Source organism: Chanos chanos, chromosome 8, assembly GCF_902362185.1.
Source record: "Chanos chanos chromosome 8, fChaCha1.1, whole genome shotgun sequence".
Lineage (NCBI taxonomy): Eukaryota > Metazoa > Chordata > Actinopteri > Gonorynchiformes > Chanidae > Chanos > Chanos chanos.
Window position 1 is genome coordinate 21,967,573 of NC_044502.1, and position 17,836 is coordinate 21,985,408.

The 17,836-nt window shown below is 44.1% G+C and overlaps 1 protein-coding gene across 1 annotated transcript in view; it reads left to right on the top strand.

The window, feature by feature from the left end:
• The first annotated feature begins 410 nt into the window (after positions 1-410).
• Positions 411-17,836, top strand: part of itga3a (integrin, alpha 3a) — a 33,904-nt gene continuing 16,478 nt past the window's right edge. The window contains exon 1 of the mRNA XM_030782974.1: positions 411-607. Within this exon, the coding sequence (XP_030638834.1) occupies positions 411-607 (197 nt within the window). The remainder of the gene's footprint in view (positions 608-17,836) is intronic.

Sequence of the window (17,836 nt, forward strand, 5' to 3'; positions counted from 1 at the left end):
CACACACAAACACACACACTTTTATCAAATTTATCACACACATTTATCAAAATATCTCTCTCTCTTTCCTTCGCTGTCTCTTGCCCTTTCTCCCTCTAACACACACACACACTCAGGACATCCGGAGTGTTTGTCATTAATCTAACAAATCAGCGTTTGTCTGTTATCAAGGTGACCACATGCCCAGTGGAGCAGCTGCAGGTGAAGCGACTTCATTTACGAGTAAAGGACAACTCCCCGGAAGAACGAGTAGGCTAATGTTCTACAGGAGTGCACGTCCGCGCATGTTGTATATGGTTTATATAACCGTTAGGGAGGACTGACTCTCTTCAGCGCTGATAAAATGAGCTTTTAGGAAATGAATTATGAACTGTAGAAAGCTTCCACAACAGAGCTATACTGTCTTTAACATGATTCAGTTTCATTGCCACGGTTTCTACAAGGATCCACACCTCTTGTTGGCTCTTTTGCTGTTCTGTACTCAACCGTGCCGGGCGTTTAACATTGACGTGCGGTTCCCAGTAGTGAAGGAGGGAAAGACGTCGGGCAGTTTGTTTGGACTGTCGGTCGCCTTTCATAAGCAGGCAGTTGGACAGGAGAAATACTTGTAAGTAATTTGTTATCACTGTATTGTTTGTCGGGATCATCTGAAGCCCGTAATGCTCCTGTTGTTACCCCCAGGATTTGTAATTCTCATTCTCATTCCCTCGGGGTTGATAATTCTGTCATTTTTGCTGCATTGTATATTACTTGAATCACTTTGTTCCCTTCCTTAATAAAGTTTTAACTTGCATATGATAAAATATGGGGGAGAACTGTTGAAGTGCATGTTCACCAACTTTGAATTACGTGGTCAGCGATCATTCACGTAAAGTCCCATACGTTTCAGAAGGGGTTTTGCTGTACCATATTGGATATGTAAGAGCAGAGTGTTGTTTGAACTGTCAGGGCGCGGCTTCAGTAAATGATTTACACCCAATCTCACTTTCCTAATCGTGATTCAAATTCAGAGAGAGATGAAAACTATTGATCCCGTAACGCTAATGTCTGGGGTCTGACAGTGTTAATGCGGATGTCTGATCTAAACTGTAGAATGTGAATGTACACACTCAAGCGTAATTTAATTCAGGTTTGTAATTTTACTTGTTTCCGTCAAGGCAGCGAGTCTGTACAGGATAACAAATGAGATTTTACACTGTAGTCATTGCAGATTCTACAATGCACACAGTGAGAAGCAGTTAAAGGATTTGAAATCCACCAGTTACTGTGAAACATGTGACCACCTCTGGTTTCACATATTTCCAATATACTATAAAAACCAGAGAACAAAAAGCACCGAGTTATGTGAACTTCACCTACTTAAGCCACGGTTTTTATTTTGTTTGTTTGCTAAAGGTGTTCTGAGGTAAAAGTCTAACAGTGTGATGCGTCATTTACTCTAATGGAAGTAAAAAGTGAGTGGGCAAATGCAAACTCAAGCTTAACTCTGGGGTCAGTCGGGAACATTTACTTGTTTCACTCGTTGAGATTTGTTACTCTAGACTGATCAAATATACAGCTGTGAACAGTGACGACCCCTGATGCAGTCATCTAGGGAAGATTAATGTCATTGGCATGTTGGTATGGCCCCTACACTGGAAAAAAAAAAGTTACATCTACTTAATTTAATTGTGGAAAGTAAAATAAATCATCTTCATTCAAAGTTAAGTAATTTTATTGATCTAACAAAATTAAGACAGATTAAATGAATGCAGTTTACTGTGGTAACTTCAATTTAATGTGATCAAGTTAGATGAACTTGATTTATTTGAGTAGGTAGTTACTACAGCTGTCAGTGATCCAGTTTGAATATGTAAATTTAACAAATAAATCTGATCTAGCATTGACTCATCAATGCTAAAACTGGTGACTTAACTGAAACCATTTACAGCCTGCTTGGTCTAACAACCAGTGTTTGCAGCATTCATTCACTTTTAAAGCCACTTGTCCTAGTTAGGGTAGTGGGGGCTGCTGGAGCGGACTGGGAATTGAACCCAGGACCTTCTTGCTATGAGGCAGTAGCGTTACCCAGTGTTACCCACTTTGCAGCCAACAAAAAAACTTGTGTTTTCAAAAATCACAGAATGAATTGACACACGTTTGAAAAGTTTCCACGCAGCGGAATGAGGTACATCACACACATAAGTGGCACAGTGGCATGAGGCATAAGTAGCTCATTCAGTAAACATATAAATCTAAACATAATGACAGATTCTTTTTCATTTAAATGAAACACCACCTGAAAAAAACACAATAAACCTGGTGTTATTTAGCATGCGCTAACAATTGAAAACCAAGTCTCAGCTGCATCAGCTGTAAGCTGCCTTACTGGAACGAACTCTTATTGTTTCTTTCCATCCAGTGTTTTTCACATGGTTACTGCACCTGCAATCATCTAATGGTAGGGTCCTCTGTTAGACTTGGATAAACATAATTCATTCTAGTGCATTTTACATGACGAGTTTTAGTTGGTTGAACTATTGGCTTATTTATGATCTTTCGACTATAACATTTCAAGCAATACATGGAAATTCACGAATTCAAGTTATTTCATCTTGAGTTATTTGCTTTAAATAAACAAACATCAGTTTTAATTTTTTTGAGTGCAGCCTTGCTCCCTCACACTACAGTGAGATTTCACAACAAGTGAAAAACATAGCAAACATGTAGCGATTCATACTCGCTGTTTTTCTTTTATTTCAAAAGGATCAAACCTTGGGCATAAACCACAGTCCCACTCTGATTGAACATCCCATTTAAGCAATACAACATGTGCTGTAGACTGAACAGATGGGATGTGTGATTTGTTCCAGTTTGTTTTGTATGAGGGAAAGGAATTGGGCTCTTTGAAGCTTTGACATTTTGATTTGGAACCACTGCGTGTGTGTTTGTGTGTGTTAGTGTGCGTGCGTGCCTGCGGGTGTGTATGTGTGTGTGTGTGTGTGTGAGGGTGGACTACAACTTGACAGATATTTGTTTGCAGACTTAGAGAAACAAATCTATTATGTGTTTGTAGTGCTGTAGCATTGTAAGCGGTAGTGTTACCATACTTGATAAACAATCAGACTGCTGACATGTGAACTGTTTTTTCTTAGGTTTATATTGCTACTTTCTTTTTATGTTTATGTCTTAAATATATTTACTGTGATGTTTAAACCTACATGTCTAAATGGTCACATGACTGTTTTGACATGAAATCATTCAGACAAATTCCTGAACAGCAGGAAAGCAGGTCCAGTTAAATAAATACACAATCTGAACTCTCGCTCGCTCAGGTGTAATTTTTCTTTTTTTAAAGCAGGTTTTTACACATGCTGACTGAATCCATGAACAACAGTACAGTGGGAAGTTCTGTGTGACGTGTAGGAAGGACTGTGCTTGGGTTATGGTAGGAGTGCAAACCAAGGTTGGCTCGGCAGTCAAAAATAAGAACATGAGTTGGCTCATCAAAAACAGATGTACCACACAGTGGCTACAGAGAGACTGCCTGACCGACACAGCCCTGGGGAAAGATTTCTCGTGTAGACAGAGTGTAGTTCTGATTCTGAAGCTGTTCAGTGACAGACCAGGAAAACGCCTTGATACTGTGACGTTAATGTAACGTTCAGAGTCTTGTTCTGTGCACTCAAACCACACAATTTTATTGCGTCATGATACCATGATACCCACCGTTTCAATGATACCCACCGTTTTACTCTGTCCTGATGCCCACTGTTTTAATGATACCCACTGTTTTATGAGTGCAGAGAAACAGGGACGCTTTGCCAATATGACAAAAGATGATTGTCTTTGAGAAGGCATCTCTCTCTCTCAGATGGTACAGTTCAGTCCCTGGTTTGTAAGTTTCTTGCTTGTCACTATCCTGACTGTTGGCATCTGCACATCACAACTTCTGCATCACAGGCTGAAATTTTTGTTTTATGCCTATGGTTAAATGTCTATGTGCTTGAAAGTCTGCACCTGTTCCTCTGTATGCACATGCACACACATTTTGGTACACATATGTTGATTAACTGTGGTAAGGTGAAAGCTTAATATATTATAGTTATAGTCTATATAGTATAGTCATATATAGTAACATATAGTATGGGCTATGTGTCAATCAAAAAAGAGTAACTTCAAAGGAACTTCATTCATGACTTGACTCAGCAGTAAACTATGTTAAGTGTTGTTTGGTAAACCCCCACTTGCTGCTCTGAAGATGCTTTCATCTTCATTATAGAATGTCCGTAATGTCTTCTCTTACCCAATATGAATAATGGAAGACCGAATAAGCATGTAAATAAACAGGGAAACTGCTGAGCCTTTTTAACATTGACGCCTCCAAATTTACTAAGTAAATTTGCATACTGGAAAAGGCTCAGGTCACTTCATGTCATCAGGCAGGGTTGGCAGATGAACCAGTTTGCAGACTGGGCGGGTGTAAGTCCGATTCTTCACTTGCACCATGGCAGATCGGGTTTTCCCATCAACACCTGCTTTAGTATTGGTCACCGTCCCCACTGGCCAGAGTACTCTTGGCAACTGTTGATCAACGATCATGACTACTATTCCCATCTCGATGTCCCCGGCATCAGTGGTCCACTTGTTGCGGGCTTGCAAGTTTGGCAGGTACCTTTTAACAAAGTGTGCCCGAAAGTGGTCAACGAGGACTTGGCTTTGTCTCCAGCGCTTGCGGCTAAGCATCTCTGAAGCTGGGTACACAACTTGGGGGAGAGCAGAGTCAGGCCGCCCCATTAAAAGGGTGTAGGGGGTGACTGGATCCACGTCAGCCACATCAGAGGATACGTAAGTGAACGGCTTGGAGTTCAGAATCCCCTCGATGTCTATGAGAACTGTCCTCAGGACCTCCTCAGTGACTGTCTGAGCACCTAGGGTTGTACGGAGCGCTGCTTTGAGGGACCTTATCTCTCTCTCCAATGTGCCTCCAAAATGGGGAGCTGCTGGTGGATTGAAGGTAAATTTAATCTGGTGCTTGGCAAGCTGAGTTTGCAGAGTGGGCTGCAGGGCAGCAAACACTTCCGAACGTTCCTTCTCTCCTCCTTTGAAGTTTGTTCCCTGATCTGACAACAGCTCATGGGGCTTCCCTCTACAGGAGATGAAACGGCAGAGCGCCATGAAGAACGAGTCTGCGTCAATGCTTGTGAACAGGTCTACGCACACTGCCCTGGTGGTCATGCATTTGAAGATGATGCCCCATCTTTTATCGCTCCGTCGACCAACTATAACAATGAAGGGTCCAAAACAGTCAACCCCGGTTGAGAAGAGGGCAGGCTTAAATAATCGAAGGCGGGAGGGTGGCCCCCATCTTTGGTATTTCGGGCTTCCCGCGCCATTTTCTGCATTGTGTGCAGCTGCGCTGGTGGATTAAGAGACGGCTGAGGGGATGCTGAGGATCTAAGGTGACAGGGTGTGCCGCCTTCCTGATCCAGCTGATCGCTATGGTGTAAATGCCCGCCAACTTTGATAAGCCCAATACCGTGGTCAAACTCGGGTGCGAGAGCGAGAAGTCTGCTGTTAGTGGGCACTAGTTTTCCTGCTGTTAAGGCTTTGACCTCATCGGGAAAACTGGTGAGCTGAGCATGTCTCAGCAAACAAAGCTCAGCTTCTTGATAGGTCTGCTGATGGGTCTCCTGTTTGGTTGGCTGCCTCGTGTAGCTTCTGTGCTGTGGGCTCCATCAAGTCTCTGTAGCTGTGAAAATGACTGATGTCTGGTAACTGACAGGCAGAAGCAGTCGTGTGACCACAGAAGGTGAGCCTCTGCTCTTCCACATCAGTGGTACGGTCCGCTATCTCAGGTTGGGCTGGCCACTGATCGGGATCTTTCCACAAGAAGGGGGGTCCTTGACTCCCGCGGGTTTGTTCCGAGAGCTGTAGGAGGGTTCTGCCCCGTGTGAGATTGTCTGCGGGGTTGCCTCCTGAAGGCACATAGTGCCAGGCTTGGGCGTCTGTCAACTCTTGGATTTCTGCTATTTGAGTTCCTACAGAGATTTGTATTGGCATGAATTGGACTTGATCCATGCCAGCATAGTAGAGGAATCCGTCCACAAGCAGGTCTCCCTAGTCAGTACAGCACAAAGGTCCAGTCTTGGCATGGACAGTTGTGTCTTGGGTGCCACCCTAGAGCGTGCTGCAAGGAATGCCACCTGCACCTGTCCTCACGGATCTTCAGTGCGGAGATAGCCAACTGATCCATAGGCACTTTCCGAGGCGTCGCAGATGACATGGATGTCTCTTGTGCAGCCTGCGATGTCCAAGGTGGGAGTGACGTAACACCTTGGTAGGGTAATCTTCTCCAGATGCTGAAGCTCATCTTCCCAAGCATGCCAGGCTTGCAGGAGATTAGCAGGCAGATGGGGGTCATCTCAGTCCTGCTGTTTGTCCCAAAGCTGCTGGACGAGGATCTTGGCTCTCGTGGTGAATGGGACAATGGAGCCTAATGGGTCATACTGACTGGCTAAAGTCCTGTAGATGCTACACATCGTCGGGACATCATGCTTTACTGATCGACACTTGTATTTCAGGGTGTCTGTCTGGCAGTGCCAGTGGAGACCCAGGATGAATTTAGTGATATCAAGTCGATTGTGTAAGCCAGAGCTCGTTGCTTTCTGATCTGTCTTTGTCTGGGAGGTGGCTGATGACACTGGGGACGTTGCTGGCCCACTGACGTAGTGCAAAGCCTTCTGCAGCTAGGAGAGCTTGAAGTTTATCCACTAAATCCCAGGCTGCTTTGGCAGTGGTGAGGCTCTGCAGCCAGTTGTCCACATAGAACTGATTTCTACTGCTGTGTGAACATCTTCTTCAGGTTCGCTGTTAGTCAGAGCATGCCTTTGCAGAGCGAATGTAGCGCAGCATGGACTGCATGTTGTGCCAAAGGGTAGGACAGTCCACTCATAGACACTGGCTTCGGCATCGCGCTTCATGTTTCGCCAGAGGAATCTGAGGAGCGGTCTGTCCTCTGGAAGCAGCCACACTTGGTGAAACATGCCTTTGATGTCACTGGCAAAGGCTACGGCATGTTCTCGGGACCTCAACAGCACTCTCAGCAAGGTGGGGCCCAAGGTAGGTCCAGGTAAGAGTCACTCATTCAGGTTGATGACCTGATACTGGAATGAGCAGTTGAAAACTATTCGATTCTTCTTGTTGTGGCTCACCATATGATGCAGGATGTACCACGATTCACTGGTCTGGCTGACACTTTCAGGGTCCAACTTAACGACATATCCACCCTTTTCCCAGTTTGTGGATCTCTGAAATTGTACACCTCTGTGCGCTCTGGGTCCTTTGCCAAACGTTTCTCTGTCCCTCGGAGGTGAGCGAGAACAGCTTGCTTTAGGGCTTGCAGATGAAGGCATGGTCTTCCTCCGCAACAGTGTTGCATAACGAAGGACACCCTCCACTTCTGCTCGCACTGTTTTGGACTCAAAACTGATGGCTTCTTGATCCCTTCTGGAGCGGATGACCACTTTCTCACTCCTGTAAGGGAGGATATCTAGTTGCCACAACTTGTCAACATGCTGACGCAACTCTATTGAGGGGGATGTCATGGATGCGTACTAGCACTGCTGAGCTGAGAGTTGATGTGTGATAAGCTTTGCTGGGCCTTGTAGGGTCCAGCCCAGTCTTGTTCTGACTGCAGCAGGTCCTCTTGGTGGTCCTAGTTATACGGGCTCAATGGGGTGCAGATCAGGTGCGGATAGTCTGAACCTATTAATAGCAGCGGCTGCACATTGTCAACAGGCTGGAGGAGTAGGTCTTGAAGGTGCCTATATTTCTGTAGGGCTTCCACTGGATGATTGTGTTTGGCAAGCCCTAAGTGTTATGCAGCACCTCGTATCTTAAATCTTTCTTGGTTGCGACGCTGGAGAGAGGGTGAAGGTAACTCTGGCTTCTGTAATAATCTGTGTCGTGCTTGACTGTTCTCAAAGCGAGATCTTCTCGGGGTCCCTCCAGTCCCAACTGCCGTGCTGCATCATGAAGCAAGATGGTCCTTTCTGACCCATCATCTAGAATGGCGTATGTGGGCCATGAAGTAACAGCACCTTGCCTACTTGGAGGAGCACAATACTACCACTCGCGGGCCTGTCCAGGTACAGGGTTTCGCTTGTGGAGGTCAAGGCTGCAGAATCCCTTTCCCTTGGTCTGTTGTTTAGGTCATGGAGGGAGGTTAAGTGTTTACCTTTGCAAGTCTGACAGGTGGCCCTTAGCCTGCACTGTGCTGCCTGGTGTTTACGACCACATCATCAACATCTGAATTGCAGTCTTCTGCTCACAGGTGAGTTGAGCTAAGTTGGCACATTGGTTGAGATAGTGGACGTTATTGTCACAGTATGGACAGTAGGTCTGCACTGTCTCCTGTAACTTTCTTTCTGGGGCCTTTATTTCTGTGGAAGGTTCTCTATACAATAATGGGGGTTGAATTTGCCCCCAGCAGAATCGTGACCGTCCGTGGTGTTTGTTTAAGGTCCTTCTTTCTATCCCTCTGCAGCCTGGTCCCCTCCAATCTTTCCCCCTGGCTGGTCTTTGTGTCTGTACCCTGCACTTCCAGCTCAAACTCAAGCCAGTCTGCAAGATCCATTAGTGTTGGTGTGGGGCGTCTACTTGGATGGATGTACCTTTTAAAGTTGGCCTTGTGGTCATGTGGCAGCTTCGTCAGGAGCCTCCCGACGTGTGACCCACAATGGAGCTCAATGGCGCCCTCGTCACCCATCTGGTCAAGCATTCCCAACAGAGCCCAAACCTGCAGGGCGAACTTTCGGAAGGCCTGGATGTCCCCGATGCAGACATTGGGGCCATACATAACCTCTGCAATTCTCCGCAAGGCCAGTAGATGGGGTTGTCCCTAGAGGTCGGCTAAAGCATTGATGGTATCTGTATAAGGGTGTGGTTAGTTGCAGTATGAGTCTGCAGTTAGCAGGGCCTCTTCAAACTTCAGATGCTCCACTAGTATTTGGTATTTAAAACGCTCAGTAATGTCGTCGGGTAATATGTTCTCGAGAGAGAGCCTGAGCCTTGCAAATTGATGGGAGTCTTCGCTTGTGAAATCCAGAATGTTGGGCTTGGGTCCCCTGTAAGCTCTCTCTCTGCTGGGAGGTGAGGGGCCATGATGGTAGTGATGTCAAGGGCGGTAGTCTGGCAGAAGTAAATCAGAGTAGGATCTTCCCACTGAGCCCTGCTGATGCTGTTGGGATTGACTGTGTGGGTAATCGTCAGCACAGTAGGATGGATGCTGCTAACACTGTCTGCCTCTGAAGCCTCTGATGTTGCAGCAGTCCTAGTTCGTGGAGCAGGAACTAGAGCTACTCTGACTTCAGGCTGCCTGGTCAGTCGCCCAGAAACTTGGGTTCGAGGAGCAGGCACTGGATGCTGGAGGCGGGTAGGGTCGGTTCTTCTGTCCCATTTCATTCCATATGTGATGTCCATGACGGCCTGACGCAGCTGTTGGTTCTCTTCCTGCACCTGGCGGATGGCCGGGTACACGTCAGCTGACAGGCCCGTTGCTGGAGGGGGGAGATGGTAATCAGTACTATCTAGACTGTGGTCAGAGGAATGCAGAGGAGCAGAGTCACATACAACTTGACAGAGTTCCCACACCTCCTCAATTCTATCTCCACTCTGACTCTGCCACTGCCTACGGAAGAGGGGTGTCATCTCGGCAATTCCCTCATGTGGGGTCCAGTGGCGATACTCTGAATGTGCCATTGGGAGCTGTTGACCGTGGCTTGGATTATCCACCTCGAAGTCATCTAGATAAGCGGGTGGATGAGTCTGACGCCTTGGGCGAACTGTTGGCTCTGACTCTGCTTGGGGATGGATCTGGGACATCCTGTCACCGCAGCAATCACCCAGTCTGGCTTGAAGGACTTTTTAACAAATGGTAAACAGTAAGTGCTAATTTCCTTGGGCAGAAAAATAAAATGCCCAAGCAAACAATTCTTTGGAAGGTCTATTAAATCTATTAAGGGTGACTGAAAAATCAGTATCAGTTGAAAAAAACAATCTATTTAACTAATTCACACATCCTTTAAAAGGCTTGTCTGATGTGTGATAGTTTGACAAGTGTGTGTGACAAAAGACATTGGGCTGGTCTGACATAAGTAAAATTCCTCTCCAGAACTGACAGGTTTGTATGTTTGTAGAGCAAAAACAGCAAGCCTAATAGGCCTCGTTAGCACAGTAAGTAGCACACCAGTCTCATAATCTGAAGGTCGTGAGTTTGATCCTCACATGAGGCAATTGTTTGGGCTCCACTCAGTAGTTAGCACTATTAACTTACAGCAAGAACACCCTGGGTTTGAATCCTGGCTGTCTCAGGTCATTTCTGTATGGAGTTTGCGTGGGTGTGCTCTGGTTTTCTCTTACCGCTAAGACCACAATCACCTTGACCAAGGCACTGGCAAAAAGACCTGGAGTTGGCCCGTGGCTGCCCATTGCTCCTACCACATATTGTGTGTGTGTGTGATAAACAAGGTACTTCATCTTATAACAATATTATTGCAGCAATGCTTTGGTAAATTTTGCCCACAGTGTTTGGTCAAAGGAGAGCTCTGCATGCACCCAGGCTAAACTCACACACTATCAGCACTCCCATGAACACTGAGACAGTTCCATCTGATCAATGGAGACAGTGCTGTGGAATGAGAAGGAAGAACTTTTTGACAGTGGGATAAGAAGGCATTCTTATCACATGTGGACTGGGGCTGCTTCTCTTAGGCAGGGCAGAAGGGCTGTCAAGGTGGAAGTATCTGAGACAGGGCAGAAGGGCTGTTAAGGTGGAAGTATCTCTGAGACAGGGCAGAAGGGCTGTAAAGGTGGAAGTATCTCTGATGTGGTGCTGGCCACTGTGTGTGTCTCTTAGCTCCACAGTTAGTCAGTGTTACTACACGCTGTGTCCTAATAGTGAGAATTTGGAGACAAGCCTGAAAGTGTGTACGTGATTTGAGGGGAGAGAGAGATGTTTTATCATGTGTCCAATTCATTTCTCTGTATTTCACTCAGATGTTGGGCCTGGCTCTGTGCTTGTCTGGACTTGAGTTTGCACTAGAGCCATGTGGGTTGTTTTGGCGTCGTTGGCCTTGAGAGGAGGATTTTGTGTACAGTCACACCACGTATACAAGGCTGGTTTTATTGCACGCTTGTATTTGGATTCTTCCGTCTGTGTTCTGTAACACTGAGATATCAAATAGATGAAGCACATGAAACTAAGCCTGGTATGAATGTAAACCCATCATGATTTTGGATGAAACTGTTTTGCGTTTTGTGACCCATCTGTTTCCTTTATGTGGTATGCAGCACATTTTAGCCCTCATTTTTCTATCTGATCAAAAAATAGCATGCACACGCACACGCACACGCACGCAAACACACACACACACACACGCAGAGAGAGAGAGAGAGAATATTACACACCGTGCAAGATCTGCAAAACATTTGTGAATTGCTTCATAAAACACTGAGTTGCATTAGTGTCATCAGTAATACTGGATAGAATTTATTATAAATTTAAAATGGCTTTCATTTTGACAGTTTTGTAATTGATATTGCCTTAGCAATGCCACAGCAATGTCATGGATGCTGTAAATTTTGAATAAATGTTTTATGAACGTATTTATGAATGTTTTTGAACAGTCCTGTGGATGTCATGGATTTATTGTGTGGGCTGTAATGCACTGCATACTGAGCTGAGAACATTAATGAAACTCTGTCAGAATGAGGCAGGACAGCAGTACTTCAGTGTCTGAGGGTCACTGACAGATGAAGGGACAGCTGTAAAACTTATTGGAATGAGGACTGGTCTCTTTGTCATAGCCTGCGTCTCTGAAGGTGACTCAGGCATCAGGACAAACAGGGGAGTGGTTGGCCTTCCAGGGGCTGTTGTACCGTTCAGCCCTTCTGAACTGTCAGGGGTATGCTGAGACCTGACCTCTTAGGGAGACACGCCTTTGTGCTTTATCCAGTTCATATCACTGTTCAGTGTGATATGATGTTCAAGATTACTATGCACATAGTCACAAAGAAACAAAGACAAGAGGTGGCTGGTACAGAATGTCCTTTCCAGGGTGTAATTGTTGAATAATAAATGTTGAGTTGCACTCAGCGCAGGACTCAGCCAGCTTAACTGTCCCTACAAGCATCAGAGTTTAAAAGATTTTTCTATGACTTATTTAGGCTTGTCTACATTCAGAGATGGAACAAAAAATGGTTTTTTTATACTCTTTTCATTTCAGATGCAGGATGCCCATCCAAAGATGTGACGCAACACTGTAATCTCTCCACCACATTTATTCCCATGATGTCATTTTGAATAAACCTAAGAAATTATTTCTCATGCACCCAGTAAATTATCCAGCATACAAATATACAATTCAATTTAGATTTGGAAATGTGCTAAATATGGAAGACTTTCATGTAGCACATTGCTTGTGTGTTTGTTATTCATGGCCTGTGTTTAGACACTGAAGCTTATATCTTACCAGCACATGATAGTTCATACCAGGTTAAATCCCACACACCTGACACAGCTGACAAGACAAGTCATATCAGGTTAAATTCAGCAAACCTCACAAATCTGGATGTTTCAGATGTCAGCAGACACAGTATGTAATATGGTGTTACCTTTGTCATGTCTGCTTATGTTAAAGATGATTTTGACTTAAGGTTGTTATGAAAAATAATTTGGATCAGTGTGCACAAGTATGCACAGTTGTGTAATTCTATATAAATCTGGTGCAAGCTTCTTTTTTTTTACGTGCACGTATATTCATAGTTTTTTGAACATGTTGTTAATGAGGCCCATGGAATGCATTTCTGCATGAGTCATGTTGTCCATAGGCACTTGCACTGACAGCAGCTACAGGCCCTGGCTGTGGAGAAAAAAGTGTATTGGAATTTTAAACCATGCAGGTGAACCCAAGCGTTTCCTGTAATTTAAGGGAAGCATGAACACCATCATGTGGCCCACGCAATTGCCTGTGAGGTATGTTCCCCTGAGAGCGTTAGCACTGATCAAAGGAAAACTCAGTGAAACACAAGGATCATAAGCTGTGCCCCTGTTTACTGATGTGCAGACATTTCTGATGACCAATGTAATGTATTAGCCTGCATTTCTGCATGAATATCATTGGTGTGGACTTCTTGTGAATCTATAGTGTGAATCTATTCTTGTGTAGTACAGGAATATACTTGTGTAAGACAGACAAACATGGCATCTTATCTACTACAGACACAGATCAAGCCACAACATGGGTTCTGTACTTTGAGGAGGTGTTCATTTGGTCAGAACATAAAAAGGCCCAGTAGATCCACCACTCTGTGACCGTACTCTAAATATCACCATCAGCCTGCTGTCTGAAACAGAAGACTGCCATCTGAAAAAGGGGAGTGCCATCTGAGACAGCGGACTGCCGTCTGAAACAGCAGACTGCTGTCTGAAACAGAAGATTGCGTTCTGAAACAGAAGGTTGCGTTCTGAAACAGAAGACTGCTGTCTGAGACAGGGGACTGCCATCTGAAACAGGGGATGGTCAAGCTATCAAGGTCATGGACAAGGGCAAAGTACCATGTGCTGATTGCTTATATGCTGAACTTCTAAAAGCATCACCACAGCAACACAAAAACAAGTTGACTATCTTCACAAAGATTTGGACCCATGATATCATCCCACATGGCTGGAGCAAAGGCCTTGTTTTCAGACTGCCCAAGAAAGGCAACTAGCAAATATAAAAACTGGTGAGGTATAGAACTTTTTTGCATTCCCAGCACAGTCTTCTGCAGGACACAGTTAAAGAGGACCTGATTCTTTGATTGAGGTATTGAGACTCATTTAAGCTGGTTTTCACAAAGGAAGAAGATGCATAGATCAGATATTTACCCCACATCATCATCGCACAGTGCCTTGTGTGGAAAACACCTCTTTACATGAACTGTATTGTCTTTAAAAAAGCATGTTACAGTGTTCACCGGGAATGCTTGTGGAACATCCTCAGAGTACTGCTCAACACTGTGAATTTCACTGAGTTGTTTTATGAGCACTCCAAATGTAGTATTATCCTCAGGAATACAACAACAGAACTCTTCCATATAAAGTCAGATATCAAACATGGCTGTATTCTCTCCCCTGATCACCATTGACTGGATGATGGGCCTTACACCATCAGAGTGTGTCCAGGTGTCCAGACCCTGGACACACACTAAAAGACTTTGACTTTGTGGATCATTTGGCTCTCATCTCATCAAAACACCTCTATCTTCGGGATAAATCTAATGGATTTAAAATATATTCGTAACAGACTTGTCTGAACATCAACAAGTAGAAATCCCAGGTTGTGTTTATTAATATAACAAACACTTGGAGAAGCACTGACACAAGCTGAAGACTCCATATACCTCATAAATCCAGGTGTTAGGTCTTGACCTATGCAATTCCAGGAATGCTTTCAGTAAGCTGCATTCCATCTTGAGTTTTAAACAATATGCACCACAAACCAAGGTCTGGCTTTACAACAACAATGTGAACTCCCTGTTTCTGTGTGGTTCTGATTGCTAGAGAATTCTGAATACAGACAGGAAAAAGGTTGTGGCATTTCACAGTAGCTTCCTTTGCAGGATCTGCAACAGCTATTGGTCAAATAAAATCACAAGGGAAGACCTGTGCACTAACTGCAGAAACATCAGCCTTGGCATCAGGACTCATGGGACGCATTGGTTTGGGCATGGTATAAGAAAGCCTCAAAAACAGTGAGGGCTAGACTGGAGCAGATGGCAGTGATGGCTAAACTAGAGCAGGTGGATCTGAAGCAGAAACCAGAGCCAAACACTAATTCAAATGGCAGAGCGTTGTTGCAGTCCTAAGCCCCACCTGGGATAAAGAGGACAAGCTAGCCATATGTTCTCTTTTTCCCAGACATGTCCTCTTTTTGGGAACTAAAAAATGCATCCGGCCGGGAAATCGTCAGAAATGTCCGGGATTTTTGCTTCTGCAATCGCCAGTCATTGTGTGTGTTTTCACATTGCTTTGACCTTTCTCTTTAGGTCCTGTCGATCATGTACACGCCCTTCATGCTAACATTGGTCAAACTGCATCTCAGTCATTACCCTCAGCACCACAGCAACAGCCAAGAGACTTAAAGAGGGCCATTTGCCCAAACACAAATGTAAATACAGAGATGAATTACAGAAAAAATTCCTGTGTTTTCATCTTGGTCGGGATCCATGGGAAGCAGAATGCATGACCTTGCAACAGGCATGTATGTGTTAGTATCAAATAAAGGTGCTAGCGATCTAGAGGCCCACATAAGCTCTGCAAAACACAAAACTGCAGCTAAAGGAGAATTCATAAGGTAAATCAACTGACTATTTTGTGAGACCAGGTAAAACAGAAGATGCAGTAACATACTACTGCAGAGGGAGTGTTTGCATTCCACACCATGAAGCATCACAATAGCTACAGATCAGTGGACTGCACTGCTTATACAGAATTTTGATTTGAAGAATGGAGGCGTGCAAAGTAACTTAATTGAAGTTAAAAACACTCCAAATGAGTCAGCTGATTCGATCGCACTATACATCAAAGACACTAGAAAAGAAAGGGATTTTTTCAAAATGTATTGCGTTTACAGGTGACACCTGCAATAAAATGTTCGGGAGAATCCGGCATGATGAAGAAGGATAGAATATTTAATATTTTTTAACTTAAAGAAGTCATTGCAGAACAAGTCTTTAATTGTTGTGGGCTGCCCAGCACACGTCTTGAACAATTGTGTTCATTACGGGGCAGACATGCTAGATGTTGATATTAGGGACATCATTTGCAAAATATATCAATACTTTCACATGTACACTGTATGCACAGAGAATCCAAAGGAGTACTGTGAATTTCTTGAGGTTGAATACAGAAGTCTCCTTTCTCACAGCAAGATGCGATGGCTGTCAAGCAGTTTTTTGAAGATCAAGCAGTTTTTTGAAGATGAGTTAAGTGAGATTTACCTCTGGCACGTGCACTCACTCGTGTGTGTTTCGATCACATTCAGGAGATGAAAAGGCAGAACAATTCAGTTGTGGAAGTGAAGAACATTTTGAACAAAGTTCACATCATGCTTCTTGAACGCAAGACCAACAACTTCATATCCCTTAAAGTTGAGGGACTATTGGCACAAAAGCACAAGGATGGAGTTAGTAAGAGGTGTGACCATTTCAGTGCTCAAGGACAGGGTCTGTACAGTTCACGCCTGGAGTACATTGTCAGGGTTCTTGCGTGACCTGCTCTCTATTGTGCCCCTGCTGGTCAGGTCTGGTGACAGCTGTCATTTGTTTTTGGTTTTGTCATGTGCTTTTGTTTATTTTGGTTTTCCATGTGCCCTGGCCCCGCCCCTCACTTATTGTGCTCACCTGTGTCTCGTTGAAGTAGTAATTAGTCTGTCTATTTAAACCCTGCCTGTTCTACCCTTTGTTTGTCAGTTCGTACCGCCTTCCACAGTGTGTCGGCCTAGCCTTTTGTTATCCTGATTGTCTTCTGTTTTTGACCTCTGCCTGTTTTTTTTTTACTTTTTGCCTGTTGGATTTTGCCTCTTCTGCCTGCCTGCCTGCCTTGCCCTGTACCTGCTTTTGAACATTTGCCTGTCTCTGGATTTTGCCTTTGTCTGCCGTTTTGGATTGTTTGCCTCCCTCTGACTGCTCTGTGGTACGACCTCTGCTTGTTTTTTGGATTCCGCTTTCTGCCAAGTGTATTGAAAGACTTCTGCCTGGCACAATAAACATTTTATTTATTCATCAGTGAGTCTGCAACTGAGTCCCCTGTTTTCCCTGACATACATGGAGAAATGGATGGCACCCATGGAGGTTCTCTTCTTTTAGGTGGAAGAATGAGTTAGACACCTGGCTGGAATGACATAGAAGCCTGTGTCAAACACCTGGGAGAAAAGGGGGTGCCAATTGATGACAAAGTGTTTTGATCAGGTCACCAACCTGAAGAAATTCACAGAAAGTTGCAACAGTGATAGAGATTTCAGTGATCTGCAAGCACACAAGAAGTGGACCAAATATTTTGAAAGGTCCAAAAGCATTGAGTTTCATTCAAAGCTACTGAAGATTGCAGTTTTTCTTTGCTATTCCTTCTCAAGGTGCAAATGTAGAGTGTTTTTTCACTGATGCGAAGCCAGTGGACAAAGGAAAGGAATCACTTGTCTGCTGAGTCACTGAAGGGGCTTCTGTGTACACAATACAACTTCTTGCAAAGACTTTCATGCCTACTTGGGTAGTAATCGAGGACTTGGGGAAAAATTTGATCGTCATGGAAAGTATACCAGAGCACATCAGGAGGACTGAAAAGTGTCTAGTGAAATAGTGGATTTTTGAATGGCAACTGATGTTTTATTTTATTTTAATCTATGGCCATGAAAAGAAACAGTTATGTAAAAGGTGTTGAAAGCTAAACTGTTTTGTGTTTTTTTTTTATTGTTGAGGGCCAAAAGTTGAATGGAAAGGAATACTTATCTGGCCATAGTGGTTATGAAGTCATTTGTTATTTGTCTTGTTAAAGACTAGTTGTTTATTTATTAAAGTTCAAAAACGTAGTTGCATGGTTGTGGATGCATTTGTCCACTATTTTTTTATGGTTTCACTGTGTATCGTAAAGTAATTGACATGTAAATAAACAGAAATGGTTTATATTAGACATAAAATGCAACCTGACTCAAACACAGTGATTTCCCCAGCCAGCATCTACATCACAGGAGGAAACAGTGGTTAAGATGAGGAGAGATACACGACACAAGTAGCCTGATTGGGTTTAATTATTGGT